This window comes from Euprymna scolopes, chromosome 40, assembly GCF_053919585.1.
Source record: "Euprymna scolopes isolate OS-2025 chromosome 40, ASM5391958v1, whole genome shotgun sequence".
NCBI lineage: Eukaryota > Metazoa > Mollusca > Cephalopoda > Sepiida > Sepiolidae > Euprymna > Euprymna scolopes.
The window spans coordinates 26,713,813-26,741,369 of record NC_136521.1 but is presented as its reverse complement, the minus strand read 5'-3'; the positions used below and the strand labels follow the sequence as shown (position 1 = coordinate 26,741,369).

The window sequence follows — 27,557 nt, the reverse complement described above, 5'->3', positions numbered from 1 at the left end:
GCCATATCTGGGCAGGAGCTGCCAAAAACAGCCTATCCTGCCTTGACAGAGTACAAAATAGACTTCGTGGTTTAGTGGGGGATGCCCTTTTCTCTACCCTGCAACCTCTCTCCCACAGAAGAGACGTTGCGAGCCTATCCTTGTTTTATCGTTATTTTCATGGCAAGTGCTCGTCTGAACTCCAATCTCTGGTCCCCCCTCGCCAATCTTTCACGAAAAACACCCATCTAGCTGAATCCACTGTGAAAAATTTCCCCCACTCTATATCTGTGCCTAAATCAAAACGCGGATTCCATGAACAAAGCTTCTTTCTTAGAACTGCACGCCTGTGGAACTCTGTTCCGTCTGCCTGCCTCCCTCCGGACTACAACTTGGATGTCTTCAAGTCCAATGTTAACAAATTCCTAATGGGCCGCCCCTTGGGTAAACACTTCGTCAGATCTCCACACTAACGTAGTGTACTTTCAATAACCCTTTTCCTTGAGTGGCTTCCAGGCCTTGATAAGTGGTGATCACTGTGTAAAAAAAAAAAAAAAAAAAAAAAAAATTTATGCATATTTAATTAAAGACTTGTTTTTTTCTTTCCTCTTTTTTTTCATAAATTTTTAAATTATTACATAAATCCCCGGGTAATTTCCGGGTATATTTTTTTTTTCAAATGTTTTCCTTGTAATGTATTGCAAATTAAAAGACAACAAAAGGTTTATTTTGATTTTAAACAAAGCCAAATTGTATCAGTTCGTTGTTAGTGTACAACATGCTACTTGAAAGTTTTCATAAACAGTTGAAAATAGTCGAGTAGGTAAAATGAAAAAACGATGTAAGAATAAAACACATCCCCATTGTTACAAACAAATTTCTAAATAATAATGTTACTATTTGGAAAACCATTTTTAACATGGAGAGGGTGTTGGGCTTCATTAACTATTATGTGTCTTCCTTCTATGAATGTTTAAATTTTATTTTAATTATATAAATTTGGTGGGTTATTAAATTGATTTGCTTTGCTTTAAAAAACAAAAGCGAGATGCAAATAATAACAACTAGTGGGACCTGTGGAAATTCCACAGGTGACTCATTCATGTGTAATATATTGATGTTGGTATTCATGTGTAATATATTGATGTTGGTATTCATGTGTAATATATTGATGTTGGTATTCATGTGTAATATATTGATGTTGGTATTTATGTGTAATATATTGATGTTGGTATTTATGTGTAATATATTGATGTTGGTATTCATGTGTAATATATTGATGTTGGTATTCATGTGTAATATATTGATGTTGGTATTCATGTGTAATATATTGATGTTGGTATTCATGTGTAATATATTTGATGTTGGTATTCATGTGTAATATATTGATGTTGGTATTCATGTGTAATATATTGATGTTGGTATTCATGTGTAATGTATTGATGTTGGTATTCATGTGTAATATATTGATGTTGGTATTCATGTGTAATATATTGATGTTGGTATTTATGTGTAATATATTGATGTTGGTATTCATGTGTAATATATTGATGTTGGTATTCATGTGTAATATATTTGATGTTGGTATTCATGTGTAATATATTGATGTTGGTATTCATGTGTAATATATTGATGTTGGTATTTATGGCGTAAGTAGAAGTGCTCTGATATTATTGTAATTAATTTACAGTTTTAACAAAACTGCAAAAGTATTTAAGTTAGCAAGGAGGCCCGGGGTAGCCAGTTCGTAAAGTATGTTTAAATATGATGCTTTAATTCTTGTATATTTCATATATAGGGTTAATGTTCCATCAATTTTTATCTATTATATAAAAGGGAAAATGTGTGTGTGTGTGTGTGTGTGTGTGTGTGTGTGTGTGTGTGTGTGTGTGTGTGTGAGTATGTTTAGATGTCCGCTAAAAACTTTTGAAAGACGGAACCAAATTTCACAAAGTCGGTATCATATTGAAGCCCCATCCTTCGGATGACAAATATCGAAAAATTAGCCCAAAAGGACCATCAGAAGTGGGTCAGCTGATCGATTTTCTGCAGGGGGGCCCCCCCAAAAAGTGACATTTTTTCGTTTTTCCAATGTATTTAAGTAGTAATGATGGATTGATCTAATGATATTTATACGTAATTAGAAAAACGCTTAGTCATGTCACGTGACGTGACGTCACCATTCAGTAATGGCGATGTCTGTAAATAAATACTTTTCTTATCGATGACTTTGCGAGAATAATTCAACGTCGGTATATATAATCTTACACGTCATGAAAATGTTTCCAACGTGATTAACTGGTTAAAAATAGTAATTATACGAGAGTATAACGAAAAATGTCAAGAAAAAATGATAAGGGATAAAAAAAAATTCAGCTTAAAAATATTCACCGATAAAAAAAACGATCGTTATATTTAAGCTAAAAAATAAACAGCCATTTTCTTTTTTGTATTATTACCACGTGACCTCCTACCTCTGTTAAACTGGAGGGGGGGGAAGAGGCCGCTTGAAAACCAACAAAAATGGTAATTTTCTTTTTTATATTAGTAACACTACGACCTAATTCTATTGAGAGGGAGGAAGGGGAGGATAAGTTATTCAGCTACTACAACCTATTTTGTTATATATATATATATATATTTTGTTAAACAGGCATTACCACTAATCAAGGCCCAGAGGCGACTCGAGGATAAGGGCTGAAAAGTGCACAGAAGTCAATTGGACAATATAGTAATCGTTAGTAATGGAAATTCGGGAAATTTGTTATATATATATATATATATATATATATATATTTTGTTAAATAGGCATTACCACTTATCAAGGCCCAGAGGCCACTCGAGGATAAGGGTTGAAAAGTGCACAGTAGTCAATGGGACAATATAGTAATCGTTAGTAATGGAAATTCGGGAAATTTGTTATATATATATATATATTTTGTTACACAGGCATTACCACTAATCAAGGCCCAGGGGCGACTCGAGGATAAGGGCTGAAAAGTGCACAGAAGTCAATTGGACAAGACAGTAATCGTTAGTAATGGAAATTCGGGAAATTTGTTATATATATATATATATATATATATTTTGTTAAATAGGCATTACCACTAATCAAGGCCAAGAGGCCACTCGAGGATAAGGGTCGAAAAGTGCACAGTAGTCAATTGGACAATATAGTAATCGTTAGTAATGGAAATTCGGGAAATTTGTCATATATATATACATATATTCTGTTAAATGGGCATTACCACTTATCAAGGCCCAGAGGCCACTCGAGGATAAGGGTTGAAAAGTGCACAGTAGTCAATGGGACAATATAGTAATCGTTAGTAATGGAAATTCAGTAAATTTGTTATATATATATATATATATATATATATATTGTTAAATAGGCATTACCACTTGTCAAGGCCCAGAGGTCACTCGAGGATAAGGGTTGAAAAGTGCACAGTAGTCAATTGGACAATATAGTAATCGTTAGTAATGGAAATTCAGGAAATTTGTTATATATATATATATATATATATATATATATATATATATATATATATATATATATATATATATATATATATATTGTTAAATAGGCATTACCACTTGTCAAGGCCCAGAGGTCACTCGAGGATAAGGGTTGAAAAGTGCACAGTAGTCAATTGGACAATATAGTAATCGTTAGTAATGGAAATTCGGGAAATTTGTTATATATATATATATATATATATATATATATATATATATATATATATATATATATATATAACAAATTTCCCGAATTTCCATTACTAACGATTACTATATTGTCCAATTGACTACTGTGCACTTTTCAACCCTTATCCTCGAGTGACCTCTGGGCATTACCACTTGTCAAGGCCCAGAGGTCACTCGAGGATAAGGGTTGAAAAGTGCACAGTAGTCAATTGGACAATATAGTAATCGTTAGTAATGGAAATTCGGGAAATTTGTTATATATATATATATATATATATATATATATATATATATATATATATATATAACAAATTTCCCGAATTTCCATTACTAACGATTACTATATTGTCCAATTGACTACTGTGCACTTTTCAACCCTTATCCTCGAGTGACCTCTGGGCCTTGATAAGTGGTAATGCCTATGTAACAAAACATATATATTACTAACGATTACTATATTACTATATTATTAGATTAATATTCAATTATTGTTATAATATGTAAGTGACCTCCTTTGAGTGTAGCAAAATACCATTCATTTAGATTAATATACAATCATTGTTATAATATGCAAGTGACCTCCCTTGGATGTAGCTTTATTGTCGAATATCATTAGGTTGATATACAATCATTGTTATAATATGCAAGTGACCTCTCTTAAATGCAGCTTTGTTGTCAAATACCATTAGAATAATATACAATCATTGTTATAGTATGCAAGTTACCTCCCTTGGATGTAGCTTCATTGCCGAATGCCTTTAGAATAATATAAAATCATTGTTATAATATGCGAGTAACCTCCCTTGGGTGTAGCTTCGTTGTCTAATACCATTAGATTAATATACAATCATGTTTATAACATGCGGGTGACCTCCCTTTGGTGGAAATTCATTGTCGACTACCATTAGATTACGCAAGTGGCCTCACTTGGCTGTAGTTTCATTTTCAAATACAATTAGATTAATATACAATCATTGTTATAATATGCAAGTGGCCTCTCTTGGATGTAGCCTCATTGTCGAATACCATTAGATTAATATGCAATCCATGTAATATTATGCCAGTGAACGCTCTAGGATATGGCTTCATAGCTGGATATTTGTACTAGCATAATACCCAGCGTTGCCGGGGATTGTATAAGAAATGTGGATATATGTACTAGCAAAATACACGACATTGCCTGAAATTGGATGACATGGGTGGGATGTTTCCTAGGAGAATTCCTGGGATCGGATCAGATGGGTGGATATTTGTGCTAACAGAATACCCCATATAGGAAGATGGTGTGATTATGTCGTAAAATCATGAAAAATTATTGTCCAGCCCAGATATAGTCTTAAAGTTAATATTTTATTAAGAAGGGGTCGATTATGTTGGTTACATCATTAAAAATGATTGTAGAAATTAGTAACATATCCAAGAAAAGTGAAAAAGTATGAAATGTGAGTTATGTGATTGGTGTGTTTGTAATGAAATTACCAGCACAGACAATGTCTCAAATGTATTAATTTAGTAAGAGGAAGGGTATTATGTGGGTTAACTCATGAAACATGATTGTCGAAATTAATAACATATCCAAAAATTATGAAAAATTATGAAATGTTAGTTATTTGATGTGCATATTTGTAATGAAATAGACACCCTAGACAATGTTGCATGGTTGTTATTTTAGTAAGAGAGGGGCGATTATGTGTGTTAAATCATCGAAAATGATTGTCGAAATTAGTTTCGATGATTTAACACACATAATCGCCCCTCTCTTACTAAAATAACAACCATGCGACATTGTCTAGGGTGTCTATTTCATTACAAATATGCACATCAAATAACTAACATTTCATAATTTTTCATAATTCTTGGATATGTTATTAATTTCGACAATCATGTTTCATGAGTTAACCCACATAATACCCTTAATTAACATATCCAAGAATTATGAAAAATGATAGAATGTGAGTTATTTGATTGGTGTGTTTATCATGAAATAACCAGTATCAATATCTCAAAGTTTTTATTTTAGCAAGAGAAGGGGGATTATGTGGGTTAAATCATGAAAACGAATAGAGAAATATACAATTATTGTCATAATATGCGAGTGACCTCCCTTGGGTTTAGCTTCATTGTCGAATTCCATTAGATTAATATACAGTTGTTGTTATAATATGTAAGTGACCTCCCTTGGGTGTAGCTTCATTGTAGAATACCATTAGATTAATATGAAACCATTGTTATATTATATAAGTGACCCCCTTGGGTGTAGCTTCATTGTCGAATACCATTAGAATAATATACAATCATTGTTATAATATTAAGTGATGTTCCTTTTATGTAGCTTCATTGTCAAATACCATTAGAATAATATACAATCATTGTTATAATATGCAAGTGATCTCCCTTGGATGTAGCTTCATTGTCGAATATCATTACATAAATATACACTCATTGTTATAATATGCGAGTGAGCTCCCCTGAATGTAACTTCATGATGGGGCGATTATGTCGTAAAATCATAAAAAATTATTGTGCAAGTAACATATCCAAGAATTATGGAAAATGATGAACTGTGAGTTATTTGATTGGTGTGTTTGTAATGAAATAAACAGCCCAGATATTGTCTGAAAGTTAGTATTTTAGTAATGAAAAAAAAAAAAAACAGCCAGACAATGTCTCCAAGTTATTATTTTAGTAAGGGGAAGGGGATTATGTGGGTTAAATCATGAAAGAAATGATTGTCGAAATTAGCAACATATCCAAGAAATATGAAAAGCAATTAAATGTAAGCTATATGTCTTTATAATGAAATAAACAGCCCATATATAGTCAGAAAGTTATTATTTTAGTAAGAGGGGGGCTAATTAAGTGGGTTACATGATAAAAAATGATCGTAAAAATTAGTAACATATCCAAGAATTATTAAAAATGAGTAAATTTGAGTTATTTGTTTGATGTGTTCTTAATAAAATAGAGAGCCAAGATGATGCATTAAAGTTATAATTTTAGTAAGAACGGGGCTATAATTAGTGTTAAATGAAGAAAAATGATTATCAAAATTAGTAAAATATCCAAGAATTATGAAAAATGATGACATGTGAGTAATTTTATTAGTATGTTTGTAATTAAATAGACAGCCCAGACAATTTCTCAAATGTATTATTTTAGTAAGAGGTGGGCGATAATGTTGGGAAACTCATGAAACATGATTGTCGAAATAAGTAACATATCCAAGAATTATGAAAAGTTATGAAATGTAAGTTACTTCTGTTTTTATAATGAAATAAACAGGCGAGAAAAAGCCTCAGAGTTATTTCTTTAAAAGGATGGGGTAAATTATCTGGGGTTAATCATGAAAAATGACTGTTGAAATTAGTAACATATCCAGGAATTATGAAAAATGATGAAATGTGAGTTATTTGATTGGTGTGTTTGTATTAAAATAACTAGCCAAATAATATCTCTGCTATTATTTTAGTAAGAGGAAAAGGGATTATGTGGGTTAAATCATGAAAAATGTTAAATAAAATAAAACGATTGTCAAAATTTGTAACATATCTAAGAATTATGAAAAATGATAAAATATGAGTTATTTGATTGGTGTGTTTATATAATGAAATAAACAGCCCAGATATTGTCTGAAAGTTTTTATTTTAGTAAGAGGGGGTCGATTATGCGGGTTAAATCTTAAACAATGATTGTCAAAATTAGTAACATATCATAGAATAATGAAAAATGATTAAATGTGAGTTATTTGATTGGTGTGTTCGTAATGAAATAGACAGGCTAGAAGATGTATCAAAGTTGTTATTTTTGTAAGAGGAATGGGATCATGTCGGTTAATGAGGGGGCGATTATTTGGGTTACTTTATTAACAATAATTCTCGAAATTAGTAACATATCCAAGAATAATGAAAACTGGTAAAATGTGAGTAAATTGATAGGTGTGTTTGTAATGAAAAAAAAAACAGCCATACAATGTCTGAAAGTTATTATTTTAGTAATAGGAGGTGGCGATAATGTGGATTAACTCTTGAAAAATTATTGTCGAAATTAGTAACATCCAAGAATTATGAAAAACGAAGTTTTAGTTATTTGATTGGTGTGTTTATAATGAAATAAACAGCCCAGTCAATGTAGCAAATTTATGATTTTAATAAGATTTGGGCGATTATATGTGCGCACTCATTAAATTTGATTGTCGAAATCCATAACATATCCAAGAATTATGAAAAATAATGAAATGTGAGGTATTTTATTGATGTGTTTGTAATGAAATAAACAGCTTAGAAGTGTCTCAAAGGTATTATTTTAGTAAGAGGAGATGAAAATGACGGTTGAAATTAGCAACATATCCAAAAATTATGAAAAATGATGAAATGTGAGTTATTTGATTGGTATATTCATAATGAAGTAGATATACCAGACAATTTATGAAAGTTATTATTTTAGCAAGAGGTGGCGATTATTTGGGTTACTTCATTAAAAACAATCGTCGAAATTAGTAACATATCCAAGAATTATGAAAAATGATATAATGTGAGTTACTTTGTTGGTGGGTTTGTAATGAAATAACCAGCCATACAATGTCTAAAAGTTATTATTATAGTGATAGAAGGGGGCGATAACGTGAAAAATGATAGCAGAAATTAGTAACATACCATAGCCTATGTATCAATGTTTTTATTTTAGTAAGAGTGGAAGCAATAATGTAAGTTAAATCATGTGACTTGGTTGTGTAAATTAGTAACATATCAAAAAAATATGAAAAATGATTAAATGTGAGTTATTTTGATGATGTATTTGTAATGAAAAACCAGCCAAGACAATGTCTTAAAGTTATTATTTTAGACAGGTGAACGATAATGTCGGTTAAATTGTGGAAATGTGTAACAATCCAAGAATTATGGGATTCAACGAGATACGTCAACATATATAATTACAGATTACCAGGAGTCACCCTGGATTCAATGAGATACATGCAAATGTATGCAAGCAGAATACATGGTCACCTCGGATGTAATGAGATAGATGCAAATATATACTAGCAGAATACTTGGCGCTGCCTTGGATTGAATTAGATTGATTGAAATATATACTAACAGAATACCTTGCCGACGCAGGATTTCATGAGATTGATTGAGATATATACTAGCAAAACACCCAGCGTTGCCCGGGATTGAATGAATTAGGTGAAAATATATATTAGCAAAATACCTGGCATCGCTTGGGATTTGATGAGATAAATGTGTTGCATATTACCTGTCCTTGCATATAGGTAAGGTACAATTATTTCATATGTGTAATACCCGTCTTATGTAGGTAAAATATTCTTTTGCTCGAAATAGCAAATGATACATAAACATACAAAATTCCTCTCTCATAAGAATAATCAATTTTTTCATTATGTGTACGTTCCCGAGCAACGCCGGGTAGTCCCGCTAGTCTATATATATAAAAGCAAAAATGTGTGTTTGTATGTCTGCTAAAAACTTTCGACAGACAGAACAAAAATTAACAAACTTGGCATCATATTAAAGCTCCACCCTCCGGGCGACAAATATCGAAATTTTGGCCCAAAAGGACCATTAGAAGTGGGTCAGCTGACCGATTTTCTGCAGGGGGAGGGGCAAAAAGTAACATTTTAACGTTAAACATTACATATTTTTTAATCGATTTATAAGTACCCCTCAAAAAACGGGCCCCAATTCTCCCACATAAAGTGTACACGGGGTCCGTTTATTTTGCGACACCCTGTATTTAAAAACCGCTGAGTCATGTAACGTGATCTTGACGTCAGTAAGCTGTAATGGCGGTCTGTATATAAAAACATTGCATATATTAAAGGTAAAGATCGGTAAAAAAATGCAACAATCATACAATTTAAAATATGAACTTACATTATGAAAACGTTACCAAAGTTATTAGCAGGTTAAAAATCGTAAAATCCGAGACTTAAACCACAAATAATAAGCAAAAATGATAAGTAAATAAAAAAAATTACGCTTAAAAATATTTAGCATGAGACGACCCATGCTTGTTTGCACAACAAAACAAAACAAAAAAAAAACGGCCATTTTCTTTTTTATATTAATTACACTATGACCTGATTCTATTTAGAGGGAGGAAGGTGGGAGGCATAATATGAGTTAATCAGCATTTGTTTCACTACACCTTATACTTACACATTTTAATATAATACGAAATTAATGGATTTGGTGATATCCCAGGCATAATTCCTCCTTATTTTCGAGTAACGGCTTGGGATCCAAGGTATAACTTCCCCCTTATTTTCTTAGTGGGAGGGGGCGGGGCGAAAGATGAGACCGCTTGAATTCACAAAACAGATACTATACTTTGATCTTAGCCAAAAGACCAAGTAATCGTCTTATATAGCTTAATTTTCTACCGGGCATTATCTTCTATTATAAAAAGATGCATAATTTATATTTATCGATTACTAAATTGAGGCAAGATGTCATATTCCAAAAATCACATCCGAACTAAAAACATTATTATTTATTATTTATTTTCGAGTGACCTTTGTGGGGGTGGGGGGGGGGGGCGAAAGATGAAACCACTTTAATTCTAAAAACAGATACTACACTTTGATCTTAGCCAAAAGACCAAGTAAAAAAAAAGATGCGTATTATATATTTTTCGTATATTAAATTAAGACACGATGTCATATTCCAAACATCACAAATCGCTAAGCTGCTTATTCCAAATTCTGAAATAAAAACATTATTATTCAGAAAGCCATTCTTAGTTATTGGGAGGTTATGTTTTTTTTATAATCTTCAGTTAACTAGGAAAAGTTTAAGGAATTCATATAAAAGTATTATGTATTAGCAGATTACCCGACGTAGGTGGAAATACATTGAATGTTTCCTAGCAGAATACACGGCATTGCCTGGGATCGGATAAGATTTGTTGATATATGTACTAGCAGAATACATGGCGTAGCTCGGGATTGGATAAAATTGGTGTATATGTACTAGCAAAATACCCAGCGTCGCCCGGGATTGTATGACATAGCACTAACATGACATGTATACTAGCTGATTACCTGGCATGGCCTGGGATTGGATAAAATTCATGGAATTTTTCCTAGTAGAACATTCGGCGTCCCTGGGATTGGAAAAAATTGGTTGATATATGTACTAGCCAAATGCCCAGTGTCGTCCGGGATGGATTACATAGGTGGATATCTGTACTAGCAAAATACCCGGCATAGCCTAGGATTGGATGAAGTAGGTGTATATGCACTAGCAGAACAACCGGCGTCACACGGGATTGTATGACATAGGTGGATGTGTACTAGCAGAATACCATGCATTGCCCGGGATTGTATGACATAGGTGAAGTATAGGTCCAATTCGACAATTTTGAAGGTACTTGTGCAGTATAGGTCCGATTTGAAAAATTTTAACGTGCTTGTGCAGTATAGGTCGGGTTTGAAAAATTTTAAGGTACTTGCGCAGTATAGGTCCGATTTGAAAAATTTTGAACGTGCTTGTGCAGTATAGGTCCGATTTGACACTTTTGAAGGTGCTTGTGCAGTATAAGTCCGATTTGCAAAATTTTGAAGGTGCTTGTGCAGTATATCTCCAATTTTAAAAATTTTAACGTGCATGTGCAGTATAGGTCCTATTTGCAAAATTTTTAAGGTGCTTGTGCAGTATAGGTTGGATTTGCAAAATTTTGAAGGTGAGATGAAATCCCCCCCTCCAGAGCATTTAAAACTTGTTAATAATCATATGAACTCCCTCCGATGAGGACACATAGACATTTTAGATGCTGAACGATTACAAAGGCTAGAGGCAAATTATAAATGATCAATAAATAAAATAAATTAAACTCTGCTAATCAATGTTAAATCTGTAAATGAGATTTATAACTCATTCTGTAGCCCTTCTCAGTCTTATGTTGTAAAAGAACAACTTCTAATAAAAAAAAAAACAATGTGTTTGTTTCATTTTTTTATTTAAAACTTTAAAAATTCTTGTAGAACTGTCCGCTTAAATAATCAAATTGTTCTTAATTCATCCATCGTTTCCAAACCCACTGAGATTATCATCCAACTGACAAATTCATTAATTCTCGAATAGTCTTTTGGCCTTGATAAGAGATGATTTCTCATGAGTATATATAAAAATCATTTTTTTTTATTAATTTATATTAACAACTTGTAAAGGCAATCAAAAATAAAAAGGATTGTAAAGATTAAGAGTTCAGAGTTGCCTAAAAACATTCGCGATGAAAGAAGAAGTGTTTTGCGTGCAAAGAGAAATACAGTAAACTTGTTATTTTGACTGTCATCACATGAGTGTGTGCATAATTGAAATACGCATGGTAGATGTGTATCTTCTTAATTAGTTTTGTTTTATCTGTTTTTCTATATGAATGTTATCAGAAAAAGAAAAATTTATGGAAACTTCACGTTCAAATTTATCTTTTATATCCTTTGCCAATTTGTATAAGAAAATAAATTGTAAACGTGTGACGAAAAGAGGAAGAGTTGTAAAGGTTAGTTGGTCCCCTAAACACGGCACTGTAGACGAGTAGGGGAAGAGATTCCATGACAATACTTGGATTTTACATGCTCGTATGAGAAAATTGACTTTTAAACGAACCTAACTCACCAGGTTTTTATTTATCCTTCTTTCTTTCAAAACCATCTTCATGACTTACTCTTATGTTTTTTTTTGGTGTTTCCCTCTGATACATTTCATCCATTTGTTGACAGTACTTATCCACTGTAATCGTTTCGCCTGCATTTAAAAAACTATAGTGGATGAGGCCAGTTGCAGACCACCAAACAGTCAGTATGACCTTGTGGTGCAACTCTGGCTTCGGGAAGTGCTATGGAGCTTGTCAGCATCTAACCACTGAGCTGAGTGTCACTGGTTGTTCTAGTCACAACTCGGCTGAGAAACGGGTCGTTTTTGTTGTGTAAAAGAAGGGAAGATGACACTTCATAACGACGTTTCTTTTGCTTGTCATTCAATTCGCGAGGCACACATTTATCAAGTTTTTATCATTCCAATCTCTAATGGTTGGAAATAGACACATACGTTATATCTAATTCAGAAAAAAGTTCTAGGACACTTATATGTGGGTTGCCCTCTTTATTGATCATCGTCAACATCCGATGACCGACCACTATGCTCATCTTCAAGACTCACATCACCACCACAAAATTTTTTAAACCACCATTCTGCTGTGCGCTCAAGTAGTGGTTCTTGGATTAAATGCTTCATTGATACCATAAGCTATTTCAGTAACTTTTTGGCCTAGCTTGAATTGAAATAAGAAAATTGTGCTATTTTTCCATCTTGAATTCAACGTTCTGAAAAGAACACATAATTGTTTTAGAACGATTGTAATTTAAACGATTAGATAGAGTGAAAAACGCTCTTTAAAATGATATATAAAGTAAAGGTATTATAACGAAAACTTATTTGAAAATACATCATTTGAAATCAAAATTAAAAATTCTGCAAGAATTTTCTTCTCAACCTAATATTTAAGAATTCAGTTAAGCAATAGGTTGCGATTTCTTTCACATAAAACTGTAGATATATTTACAAAATGAAAACTCATGACCATAATGCTATAGTTGAACTGCAAAAGCAATGTTATCGTTTGCAACCATTGGAGAACTATTTTGACTTTGGATTACATATTTTTTTGTCATAATTTTTGATAATGTTCTTTTAGAAGCTCAAAAATTATTTTTAAATTTTGAGATTTTGCTATAGTAACATAGAAAACACATGTCAGCCATTTTTTAATCTGTTAATAATACATTAAAATTTGTCATTCGAAAGTTTTTTCGGTTATATGCCTAAGTAAATGTCACTTTATTTTTTTATGCCGGGCAACGTTGGGTTAGGATAACTGTTGTAACAGTAATACAAATGAGCGTGGCAAAAATCAATTAAAGCATTGAGTCAAAGTTTGATTTTACAGAAAATAAATTAGAATTTTAGGTGTTTGTTTACATTGGTGATTTTTGGGTAAAAAGATTATTACATATGTGTTATGGCAAATTAGTATAAATTAAAAAATGACAAAAAAAATGATTCAGTGGAAGATTTGCTAGATGTATCTTTAACAAAAAAAAAACATCTACAATTACGTTTGCTTTAAAAATAGCAGGCCCTTAATTTAAGTCAAGATAGAATTACTGAATTGGTCGCACAACTCTTCTATATTAAAACAAACAATAAAATTTAATAATTTTATTTTACTTGTAATTATTTTTCTGGTGAATCATTTTTTGTAATTTTTTAGAATTCATACGAATTTTATTACATAAGTATGAAATAATGTTTTCACCTGAAATGCATTGATTTAAAAGATCACCAATGTAAATAAACACCAAATTTTATTCCAGAACAACAACAAAATAAAAAACAAATATGTGATATATTCAAAATTTGCACGAAAAATGAATTACACAGGAAAGACATTCAAACAATCCTTCAAGTTCAATTGAACAAAAATATTTTGGTGTTTAATTGAGAATAATTCATGCTTGTAAAAATGTCAGCATTTATGGAGTTTTGATTATTGGCAGAGAATCCTCGATCAAACGATCCCTATAGTACAACGTTTTAGAATATCAGAATTGAAAAAAAAATTGTGCTTCATTTTCAATTGTTTTTTGTTTATTTAAAACAAATTTTCCATTGTTGCTACTAATGATGAATTGAGAAATATTTTGTGATTTTAAACTACCAGTAAAACTAAAATCTATAGATCCCCCCCCCCACCGCTACAGTGTATTTGCAAAAATGTATGCATAGGTTACATGGGGTTTTGTGGTAATCGGAAAATTTTTAAAACTTTATAGCTAAATACTTATACAAAGAGAGGAATTGGTAATTGTATTGGAATTGTAAAAATATTGGAATCATCTCATGACTAAGTGTGGACTGTCTCTCGTGTTCAGGTCAAACAACTAATATCTTACCTCTTCGGAAACTGTGGCTCATGATGTATAGTTGTCCAAGAGATCTCCACATTAAATTCTGAACGCTTCTGTGTAGAATTTTACTGAAAGTGAAAAGTGGATGGAGAGGGAGGGGTCAGGCGTTTTGGGAGTGGTGTTATTCTCTCGAGATTTCAACGCAATCTGCTTAATTTTGATTGGCATTGGCTTTTTATAGCAAGGTCGCAGGTCGGGGGGGATAATCTACCCAGCCAATCAGATTAGGCTATGTATCTAGGGATTTCCAGATCTAAATTGTGTGTGTGCAGTTCAGCCATAGCCCAGAGTTTTGTAAATCTGAGACCAAAATGAAATCAAATTCACACAACCTCAGGGGGGGGGGGTCAACCCTTGTCAATTTTCCTTGCCTAGAACTCAGAACACCTGGGTCGATGTCCTTCAGGCCAGACGAATGTCATTGTCATTGTCCCTTATTCTAAAATTTCCTGTCATTTGTTTTCAACAACAAAATATATATCTGGCTTTTCAAACATGGCTTTGACAATAAAATAAAATATATATCTATATATTTTAATTCAAGTACTTTTGATATTCGCTGTTGTCCGGGATTCAACTAGACAATCTTAGCACATCTACCAGTCTTTCTCAGGTCCCAGGGGTCTCAACCTCCCCAATGGGGAGCAAATCGCTCCCTCAAGTCAATCATGTCACATAAGTACAATTAAACAAAAATGTTTTTATTATAATCTGAACTGATAATAATCTGTACAAATAAGAATCCAAGTCAATTTAAGAAATAACCAAAGCAGTCTACAATTTGAAAATTGTAAAAAAAAATGTGAAAAGGCAGAGAACATTGAGCATGCAAATCGTTGGGGTTGGGGTTAAATAGCTTTTAACCCCTAAAAAAACAAAGTTTCTAACCTAGATTTTGCAGATGATGTTGCTGCACTAGCAGAGAATACCATTGACCTACAAGGCATTGTCAACAAGGTCGAAGCTGAAGCACAGAGCATTGGTCTCTATGTAGCAATGCTAATAAAACTTAAAACATGTTCTGTGGTCACCTACAAACATTTTTATCGCCCAAAAAGAAAAAGCTATAGAAGACAACTTCATTTACTTAGGAAGTTTCATAAATAAGGAAAGCAGTATGGACTACGAGATATAGTGCCTCGGCAGCATTTTATCAGCTCTACGAGAACTAGAGAAACAATATTTGTCCACACTGCTATATACATCTCAAAATCAGGCAAGAGCAGAAATTAGATGCGCTTGATTCTAAGTGCCTTAGAAAACTTCTCAGGATCAAATGGCGTGATCGAATTACCAACACACAAACACACTAATCAACAGGTAATATCGACAATAATCTGCAAACATCATTTTTGTCCATAAATGTTGTTTATAATATTTTATCCAAGTGGATAGCCTAAACAGATTAGGCAATTGTATTCATTTTCAGTTTGTGAGGGAATCTTTCACCATACCTTCCCTTAAACACGCTAAATGGATTTTTATTAAGTACATTACTTGATTTTTTTAATGGAGAGTACAAAATGCATTATGGATGTGGATGCGTTATCGGCAGCTCCCGTTACTCTCGCTTCTCTTTATTTGTCACTCAAACCCCATATTTAAATAAGTGATTTTTCTGACAAAAAAGAAAAAGTTGTATTCTAGGTTGGCAGTATTTTGCGTGAACAGTCGACAGAGATGGCGGAAATTTTCTGTTTCTATGTCTATCCTTGTAGCCATGTCACTAGTAAGGATGCTTGAGGTAAACGTTTTATCTGGGCTGCCGTTATCCGCCTGATAGTCAGGGACCCGAACCTTGGATTAACCACTAAGGAGGCTGTCCTATCAGCAGGTGCAAAGTACTGGGGCTGCTGCATTGCTATTTGGTGAATGGATTCTGGGCCATGCAGTAGCTTCTGGTGGGGCCTCTTGATGCCATATTAGTGGGTAATTGTTACAGCTTTACCTTTTTATGTACTACAAAAAAATATTTCTTCATTTCTATTTCTCTCTTACTTTCCCTCTTTGCCCTGCTCCAAGCAAGTTTGTTGACCTAGTCCACAAATCCCAAAACTCCATCATGAAAAGCTTCAATAAAAATACATGATTAAACCCGGATCTCCAACTTCTAACATAGCCCCCCCCACACACACACACACTACCATGTCTCCTTCTCCAACATCAGAGGTCTACATTCTAACCTTGCCGAGGTTGAAACCCAATTACAGGAGACTAAACCAGACATATTATTTCTAAGCGAGACTGGCATTGGACACACTATTTCCCTAGATGAGTTCATAATTAAAGAATACTCTAATTTAACTTCAAAATTTGACCTCCAAGATCGCCATGGGCATAGAATATGTGCCTATATTAAAGATGGCTTTCCATGTGGTAGGGACATCTCAAGAGAAGATCCTAACTTACCCTATATGTGCATCCGGGTTGCATTTGCTACAAACTACTGCATTTTATATTTGCTCTCTATCGCTCCCACAACAGCGGAGTTACTATCTTTAAAAGCATATCTGAGAAAATTGACCACGTCCTATCTGTTTATCCCTCATCTGTGGGGACTTCAATGTTCACAATGTGGAATGGTTAACTCACTCAAACAAGACCGATGATGAGGGGAGGTTCTGTCATGATTTCTCCATTGCTTATGACCTCACTCAGATTGTTCACTGAGTGCCTGATACTGACGGCCAATATGCAGATCTACCTCTGCGTTCTATGTTTAAAAAGGATGTGTCATCTATAGTATCAGACCTGAAAGAATGGTTAATTGTATGCCTAGATACCCTCGAAAAAAATTCCAGCAAAAACCTAACAGCCAGCTCTGGTTCTCTCCAGAATGTGTTGCTGCCACTGCGCACAGAAATCACTTTTTCCATTGCTTCCAACGTGCTGAGACTAAAGCCGCTTTCAGGACTGACAGCAACCACTGTAAAAAAGTAATAAAGAATGCAAGAGAGTTGTATGCTCAGTCCGTCAAGTCCAAAGTAGCTGAGCAGCGGCTTGATACCCACCAGTTTTGACAAATAGCAAACAGAATCCTAAACAGAAGCGTGTGTTTTATCCCAACTATCATAAATGGATCTGAGGTAATCTCGTCAGCATCAGACAAAGCCAAACTCTTTGCCAAGAACTTTGCAGCAAATTTTACCCTTTGCGACCAAGACCGCCAACCCCCAATATTTCCTCCTGTATCAGAAAACACGCTATGTGATATACAAATATATGTACGTGATGTTGCCAAGCTAATCAAAAACTTTGCTCTGACGGTATTCCAATTATAGTACTCAAAAAACTTCAACCAGAACTAGCGCCCATATTTACAAAACTGTTTAAACGTTGTCTTCAGGAGAATAGCTTCCCATCACCCTGGAAAATCTCATCAGTATGCCCTGTATTTAAGAATTCAGGTGATCGATCATCCCCCTCTCAGTACAGGCCAATAAGTCTCCTGTGCGTCATGAGTAAGTTGCTGGAATCTGTGTTAAATAGAGAAGTAATCAACCATCTCAGCAAAAATAACCTTCTTAGTGACACTCAATATGGTTTCCGTTCTGCTAGATCTACAGCAGATGTGCTTACAGTTATATCTCATAGGATTAGCAAATCTCTCAACAGAGGCTTCCTTTCTAGGGCAATTGCTCTTGACATATCAAAGGCCTTTGATAGAGTATGGCATAAAGGTTTACTTCACAAGATCTCCAGCTATGATATAGCTGGAAATGTCTTCTCAATTATTAAATTATTTCTCTCTGACAGGTTCATAAGAGTAGTGGTTGATGGGCAGAAATCAGAAGCTCACAGTATAAATGCTGGAGTCCCTCAGGGGTCCAACTCTCTTCCTGATCTACATTAATGATCTTCCAAATCACATCCTTACCTCATTCATAGACATTTATGCTGATGACACTACCATCTATGGTAGCACATCTAAGACCGTAAACGACCAAGTTCTTTCCAATTCTCTCTCCTCTGATCTTGAGCAAATGGTACAATGGGGAAAGAGGTGGCTTGTTACTTTTAATGCATCTAAAACCAAGCTGTTATCTTTACATCATCAACGCTCTGATCCCTATCTAGCATCAATTGAAATGAATGGCTCTCGTCTTGGGGAGGCCTCATGTTTTGACAAGCTTCTAGGCTTGATCTTTACTCCTGATCTTAAATGGAACACATACATTAAATCTGTTGCTAAGGCCGCTGGAAAAATGGTGGGATCCTTCTATAGATCCAGTAGAAATCTCACTGCTGATGCATTTCTCTATCTATATAAGAGCCACATTTGGGCAGGAGCTGCTAGAAAGGACTTATCCTGCCTTGATAGAGTTCAAAATAGACTTTGTAGCCTCGTAGGAGATGTCCTTTTCTCTTCCGTGCAACCTCTTTCTTTCATAAGAGATGTTGCGAGTTTGTCTCTGCTTTATCGTTATTTTCATGGTATGTGCTCGACTGAGCTCCAATCTATGGTCTCCTGTTGCCAAACTTTCACAAGAAACACCCGTCTAGCAGAAAACACTATCAATAATTTCCCCCACTCTTTATCTGTGCCTAAACCTAAACATAGATTCCATGAACAAAGCTTCTTTCTTAGAAATGCACGCCTATGGAATAGTCTTCCATTTTCCTGTTTTCCAGCTGACTACAATATGGTTGTCTTCAAGTCTAACGTAAACAAGTTTTTTATGAGCCGTTCCATATAAGTTAACAAATTTACCAAATTTCCATTACTACATTGTCCAATTTCTACTGTACACTCTGTAACCCTTATCCTCGAGTGGCCTCTTGGCTTTGATAAGTGGGAATGCCTATGTAAAAAAAACAAAACGTCTAAGTTCACTCAGACATACCCTAAGATTGGCCCCCGATAGAATTGCCAACCTATTTCAATGGACCCCTGGTGGAAAAAGAAGACCAAAAATGAACTGGAAGCAGACAATTAAGAGATTTGATTCCAACATGAAGAAACTAGAAAGATGCTGTGGATTTAAAGCCACTTCAGATCAAAATGATGATATACTTTGACTGCCTCATGCATAACAAAACACAGAAGTTCCTAAGTCTAAGCAAGTAAGTGCTTTTCAAATTGTAAACTGATTCAGTAATTTCCAGAGCTAACTGACTAGGAATTCTATGTCAATATTCAAAGACTCCATAAAAACTGAAACCCTATGTATACCAATTCTTTAGCGGTACCTAATAATACAAAGATTTTTTCCCAAAAAAATTAAATAAAATGTTAATGGTCTATCAAATCTTAATGATCAAGAAACATCCTGGGAAGAATAAAAATCATGCAGACCCAAATAGAAATTGTTGTTAGTCTTGAAAACAAACATTTTTTTTTAAACATTTACAATTTTCACATTTTTAGGTAATTGTTATGATTACCGACATAAATTATTTTAAAAGAAATACAATTGGCAAATAAGTTAAAAACAATTTATTTTGTGTCACTCATTTTTTTAATTTATTTACGTTAACAATTTTAATATTTAAAAGAAGTTTAAATCAATTTAATTTGTCATAAAAAATCACTAAAATAACCTGCATTCCCAAACAGGGAAGTGGTGAATGCTTGTGTTATGTAACAAAATCTGCAACACGGTAGGAGAGAATGATTGATAAACTAGGGTTCAAAAGATTGACCTCACTGAGTGAGGTTATGTAAGTTCTGCAGATGGAAATGCAAATGGGACGGTAACACTAAAAAGTCACTTGCCCCTGTTGAGGTCGGGAGTGCGGCGCAAGCTGTTTCTCTCTCACTCTCTGATGCAGTAATTAACATTTCTCTGAGTTTGTTTGTTCCATTTGAATAAAAATCTCCCATTTGAAATAAGTCTGAGAATATTTGTGAGATTGATGACACAATCATGAGAATATAGGGGTGTTGACTAGAATATATAACAATTTATACCTAGAACCCACATGCTACTTAACATTGGTGCCCATAGTGAATGAATCTAATTAAAACTTTCTAATCATATTAATTTCTTACAAGAATTATATTTCAGTCATAAATTATGGATACTTTATAATAGGGAGTTATTTTCCACATGTTATGCAAATCCTACAATAAAAAAAAATTAACTGTTTTGTTAGAAAATCAACATAAATATTTTTGTACCTATAAAAAAAAATACAAACTCAACTCAGGATATTCTAATTAATACGTATGTGTCTGAAGATGAAATAAAAGTAAAAATGTGAGAAAGACGTTAAATTCATTTTATTTTTAAAAGGAATCGTTCAGGGATTGGTTTCATATATTCATTTGTTTAATCAAATGTGATTCAACTGTACAGTTCTTGGTTCTCTGGCAAAATCAGGTAATAAACTGCTTGGTCATCTTTTATTATTTTTGCTGTGTCCGATGAGAAAGCATACCTTTTGGCAACCTTTTTGGAGCATTTTCTTTTACTTTTTTTTTTTACTGGAGAGGTGAGGGCAGATGTTGCCAACTGTACTTAGTATTAGTGATAGGGTAATGATAGATCATTTTGGAGAGAATGAGTGTCATTAAGACTTAGGGTTAGTGGTAAGTTTTGTGGGGTGTAAGGGAGAGAAAAACACACACAAATTAAGTAAAAAAAAAAAAAACTAAAAACTAAAGTGATTTTTAAGTAAATGTTTTTTTTAAATTACGTAATATTTTAGTAAATATTATCTTTTTATAAATTGGTTCCTTTTATTGAAAAAGGGATATTCACAATTAACACTGTTATTGCCAAATTTGGTATTCAATTTAATTTAATATTTAAAACGAACTTAATTTCTATTTCTCTCTTACTTTAAAAGGTGTTTGGTCATATCTTTGAAAACATCATTTCATAAGGTTTATTTGCAAATTTTAGAAAACCAAATAATGTTATAAAACCATTTTATTTCTAAGACTTTTGGTGTAATACACCTTTTTCAAAAAAGACTGAATTGTTTAACTTTTTCTCTTAATTTTTCTGGTGGTATCAACACCAAGGGGTCAACCTCGCATGGAGAGAGAAAAGGATATGTCCATCATGTTTTTGATGGTTGTTGTCAGCCTGAAGTGATTTGTACGTTTGCATAGTAACACGATTTTTAAATGAAAAGAGCTTGGTTACATTTTGAAAACATAATTTTGTAAGGTTTCATCAATGGAAATGCACCAAAATGTTTATCAAAAGAAGAACACATTGCATGAGTGAGTATGCTTTTTTGCTGCAAAAAAAAATGACACTCAAGATGAGAACAGCAGTCCGAAGAATTCATATAATACAGATAATTAATCGTCATCTCAAAAATTCAGCCTTTCCAGAATTCGACTCAATACAAACTACGACTGATTTTTTTCATTCATTTGAATGTAATACAAAATTGTATTCAAGTATTTTTTAATCTTTTTCCATTGCAATTCATTGAAATTCATTTTGCTGCCTTTCTGTCTGGCATTTTACCCAAGTTTTAAGTGTCTGTATTGTCCCTACTTACATGTCTTCCTATGAAGGCGATGTGAGAAAGAAGGTTGGTTTCTGATGTGGGGAATATCCAGCTCCTCAAAAAGGGGCACTTAATTAGAACAGGAATAAAAATTGCCTCAGCGTCTGTATTGTTAATGCCTCCGAAAACAAAAATGATAAAAAGTTTTTAAACATATATTTCAAATCGTTGGAATTTTAAATTAGAGAAAGTTTTTTTTAAATGCAACCCTCAGTTTTATTTTATATTATTACAACTGTTTGTGCCTGAATGTTGCGATGTATATCGTCCAAACTAGTGAGAGCACATTTGTGAAAAGTACACGATATTCTGGCTGCACGTAATTGATGTTAACATATTGAAAAACTGTCCAGATTTTCCAGTTCATTTTCAAAAGCGTCCAATAACTTTCACGTATCTTTTGACATGCTTCGGCCGACGATTTTCCTTCTAAAATTGATAACATGTAAAAACAAAGCAAGAGATAGGGTGGAGCCAAAACTAACCGATCAAACAGGACTCTCTTTATAGCAGAGTATTTACCTGTTTGTGTTGCACCACGTGGTAGAATGTGATCCAAAAGCACATAAAAATGATGAGTTAAAGGTCCGTTGAATATCAAACCAAATGTGGTAAATGCAAATGTAGTTCTCCATCGATAATGAGATTTAGGATTTGAATTTATGAATTGAGAGATAAGATCCCCGAATCCAGCAATAAGAGCACTTGTCAGTGCTTTGGTCATTACAGGTCTTTGATATAATTGTGTAGAATAAAAACTGATCATCCTTTTTATCAATCCAGCATCCGATGGGTCAGGATTTTTATCAGAATTTTCCTGTTTTTGTTGTTTACTTTGTTGACACATATTTGAATTTTAACAAAAATGATTTCCTTTTTATCGTTTGCTGTTGAAAAGTTGAGTTCAGTTTAAGTATTAAAAAATGGACTTTTCAGTTAAAAAGTTTATGTATTTATTTACTTGAATATACATCCGTGCATGGTCGAGAGGGAAGCAAAATTCATCTGTACACTGTAAAAAGAAAAAGAAATTAAACTTTCATTGTTAATACAAAACAATAAGGTAGAACACCAGTTCTCATTAAATCACCAAAGTTAAGTGATGTTGAGCTTGGTCGGTATGAAATGGGTAACTATTTGAGAATGTCAAACACTGGAAAGGCAGCAACACTTTCCTGCAAAAACTAACATCAAAATCAAATTTTTAATTTTTTTTTATGGAAATCATTCCAGACAAGACATGAAGCCACTTGATATAAAGAGCTAGCAAGAACGAAAAATAATTATCAAAAAGACAGGATGTCCCTATTGGCCTAAGTCTTGAAAAGATCAAGTCTACTGGTAGAAAGAAAACATTCAAACCGAAAAGAGTTGTACAAGCTTGCAGTTCTTGAGGAATTACTAGAATGATTAACTGTATTACTATGAACTATGAAAATAGGGATTGACAAAGACTACTAGACCAATGAATCAAATGAGCTGGAATAAAGGAAGCAGGGAATAGATCAAACAATTCTGAAGAAAACATGCTATAGTAATGTGTATAGAAAAGACTGAGACTAGCAACATTAAGTTTGTAAGTGAGAGGATGCAAATTATACAAAAGTTTCTGCACCTTATCAAGAATCCTCAAATATGACAGAGATTCATCAGCCTAAATATGACAGCAGTATCTCATAGATGGTCTGATAGTAGATTTGTAGATATGAGAAAATGTTTAGCGCGATAGAGAGAACTGATTTTATGAGAAGCAGTAAGAGCAATGGATCTAATGTATGAACCCCAAAAAAGATTTGGTGAAAAAGACCAAGAAGTTTCAAAGTTGATTTTTCCTTAAGAGCCATCCATGAGGATTGCGTCTCTTCATATAATTTCTATCATTGTTATTATAAGAAAAAATAGGTTGCAGTGTTACATAAAAATATACAGGAAAAAACAAATGGAGATTTGGTATCTGTCTGAAGTCGAAACTCAATGTCATTTAATGCTAAATTCATTTTACTATTTCAAAATAATGTACTATCATGCTTCATCCATCCTTTTTGTTATTATAGCATCCTCCTTGCCATAACTTCCTATTGGATGGGGGGGGGGGGTAGTGTAATATTTTCTTTTCCGTCATCATGAAATCATTCTCCCAGGCATTATTTAAACTGTCATGATCACTTCCTTGAGGGAGGAGGGAGGTGGTATGATACGTTTATTAGTTATATTTTTGCTTATTTATAACTTTCAAACTTGTTTCCTCATCTTGTTTGTTAGGTTCATAACGTATCGGCCAATTTTTGTCCGCCTTCTTCAAGTGGATTTTGTCAGAATTTTTAACCCAACCAAATTCTTGTGAGTGAACTTGCCACCCTTTGCCTCAGAATAAATTTAAAACTTCTAGATAACTTGCATGTGCATCCCATGAGTTGATCCTTGAACCATTATTATTCCTTATTTTCATAAACGACCTCCCTAACACAAATGTATGGTATTAGATAACACCATTCTGGACATGTGGGCAAAACGAATGCACACATATCCAAAGGGTCGAATCTTTAGAAAATAATCTTCAGTCTGTAGTGACTGAATGGTGACAGAAATGAATGCAAACATTTACTGCTATTAAGACAACGCTCCTTTTCTTTTCATGGCTAACAACACCTGAAAGTCTATTATTCAAACTCCTCAGCTTAACAGTCACAGATAATATGAATTGGAACAAATACATAGAAGATACTAACAAGTCTGCTGCAAGGAAAGTAGGCTCTCTCTACCGAGGTAGAAAACTTTTTTCACCTGCCAGTCTCGTATATTTCTACAAAGTCACCATTGTAACGTCTAGTGCACCACCAGCTCTAGCCTCTCCAGAGTCCCCAAAATGTCTCTTGTTAAATAATAATAGAACCCACTCTTTCTACCAAGACGCTCCAAGCGGTGTTTCTTCATGTGCCTGTTTTACGAGTACTTTCATGAAATATGTGCTGAGGAATGTTACCCTGGTGCCGTCTCGACGTAAATACCCACAACAGAAACGCACAATCAGCAAAATCTCACCTCTTCACTGTAAACGTCCTCAGATGCCACAATGTTTTCTATTCTAATAGCTTCATTTCTTAAACTGCTGGCCTTTGCTTCTCTGATTGCATCAACATGCAAAAAGTTAAATGTAATTCGAACCAGCATTTCGCCACGCCTCCCCCATTTAAAATGACCTTATAGGTATGACCCCTATTTTGCACTAGACTCTTATGTCTCAGTAGCAATGTGCCTTGTTTAGGATGAATTAAAGTTTAAAAAAAAAACATCGTGGCTGATTTATGCTCTCACTTTAATGATCCATGTTACATTTTAATTGTAAGTGTAATATCAAATAGATGTGCAAACAAAGTGTTTTCTTTTGTAAATGTTTTCCTATGAGGCTCACAATTATTTAAGGATTTTTATCGTAAAAAAAAAAAAAAAAAAAAAAAGAATAAAATGCTCACATAAAAAACGAAGAGAAAATAGAAAATTTGCAGCCGTTAATCGTTCTTTTGTCGGTGTTGATAAAACTTTTACAGATGAGAGTTATCTGCGCTTGAATCATCGTTCACAATGCACCCTCGAGAGGGCGCTCATTTCTAACACGTGTAAATTTTTGTTTTTAAAATAACGCGTACATTTTTTTAAAACGCATTTTAAGTTATTTCCGAATTATTGAAGATTTACTTTTTAGATCGTTATACTGTTCAACTATTTTTTTTTAAAGTGTTGGTTTTTACAAGAAATTCTTTTAAATTTTTATTTTCATCATCAAGGAAACATGACAGAAACCAATAATAAATTAAAAGCCAAAAATTTCTCGTCTTTTGCTGATGAAATGCGCAATAAATGTCCGGGACTTTCAAGATATTACATGTAAGTTTATTTTTATTTTATTGTTTATTTATTTTGAAAAAATTTTCGATCGTGAAACTGGCAATCAGTGATTGCCGGTCGCAATCACTGATCTCATGATCGAAAATGTGCTATTATCGATTTTTTTTAATAAACAGCGAATCGATTTCAAAAGTTGTGATTTTCGTTTTTTAACCATATTCTTGTCATCATGTCGAACTTAAATATAAAATTTTTCCGTAATTTCTCGAGTTGACTTTTTTTGTTTTGGGTGATTGTTTACAATTTCCAACAGAGGAAAAAAGAATAGGTATCTTGTGGTTCTAGTTATTTATTTATTTTCTGTTAGAAATTGTAATTGCCTTTTTTTATTATTATTATTATTATTATTATTATGATGATTATGAAGAAGAAGAAGTTTACATACACACACACATACATTGTAAGATTAGCTTATATATATTTTTTTACTTCCGGTTACTGCTGACTTTTGCATGACGGTGAATGTCCTGGGAAAGTTCCTTCTGGTTAATGTTTCCCAAGTTTAAAATAAGCAAACAAATTTGGCTGTTTCTCAGTATGGTGTTATTTATTTACTAGCGGGAGGCGCTCGGCCTTGCCCCGTAGTTAGATGCGCTTAAATATATTTTATTTATACAGATTGTGTAATAGAGAGCTAATTTTCTATTGAATTGTAATACTGATTTTAAAAGTTAAAAAAAAAAAAATTACCGTACTTGTGCAGTAGTGCACTTATATTATTACAGTACTGAAGTAATTTGAAAGCCATTCTTAACATAGGGAAGGGTGGGTGTTTTGTAACTATTCTGTATTTCCACCTAACAATTTAATAAAAGATATTGTGAAACTTGAATTCAACTTGAAAATACTATACAAAATACTATTAAAAACCCGCCGAATATATGTCAACCTATGTCACGGTAACATATATTTAGCGAGTTTTTAACAGTACTTTATCCGTTTTTTTTTTATTTATAACACCTTTTTCCATACTTACGGTGTTAAAGAGGGTGTGAGACGCCATCTTGAATTTTCCAATACATCGGTAAACACTGTATATTTTTCGAGCTGAATAAATATGTTACATTGAATAAAAACACAAAAAATATATCCAGTTTGGCAGAAAAGTAACTTATCTTGCCTTTGATAACATTTATTTGTTATATATTTGTTTTTTGACAACTTTTTCGAATCTATGTGTACAGTAATACAAACCCGTATTTTTTTTTTTTTTTTAATTTAAAATCAAATATTATCGGACGTTTAATAGAAGATTTAACAAGACACCATATTGTTTGAGAGATAACGCCACTAACGACCCCTGGCGGAAATATGGGTCAACAAGGGCAGTACATGCTGATTGCTGACCATCGAATATTTTATCAAGTACTTTTGATTTTCTTCAAAAAAAAAAAAAAAAAAAAATTACGATTTCTAGGGATAATAAATAAATAAATTGACTTCTTTTAATAAAGAGAATGTGGAAAACACTAGTTTTTTTTTTTGTTGTTGTTCGTCTGAAAACAGA

At 33.3% G+C, this 27,557-nt stretch overlaps 2 protein-coding genes across 6 annotated transcripts in view; one reads left to right on the top strand and one right to left on the bottom strand.

Annotated features, from left to right (window-relative positions):
- LOC145265450 (uncharacterized) overlaps positions 1-27,557 on the top strand; it is a 66,604-nt gene that overhangs the window by 16,047 nt on the left and 23,000 nt on the right. For 3 of the 5 annotated variants that reach the window (XM_080121306.1, XM_080121304.1, XM_080121303.1), the window contains one exon: positions 25,930-26,029. In XM_080121306.1, coding sequence (XP_079977432.1) covers positions 25,935-26,029 — 95 coding nt within the window. In that variant the 5' untranslated portion in view covers positions 25,930-25,934. Of the gene's footprint in view, positions 1-20,810; positions 21,849-25,652; positions 25,762-25,929; positions 26,030-27,557 lie in introns of those variants that run through there. The other 2 variants (XM_080121302.1, XM_080121305.1) reach the window with 2 other exon arrangements.
- LOC145265453 (peroxisomal membrane protein 2-like) lies at positions 20,876-25,713 on the bottom strand. Its single transcript, XM_080121312.1, has 2 exons — positions 25,618-25,713; positions 20,876-23,156 (listed from the first exon to the last, which is right to left on the bottom strand). Exon 2 carries the CDS (start codon positions 22,989-22,991, stop codon positions 22,374-22,376), a length of 618 nt encoding a protein of 205 aa, XP_079977438.1. The 5' UTR covers positions 22,992-23,156; positions 25,618-25,713; the 3' UTR covers positions 20,876-22,373.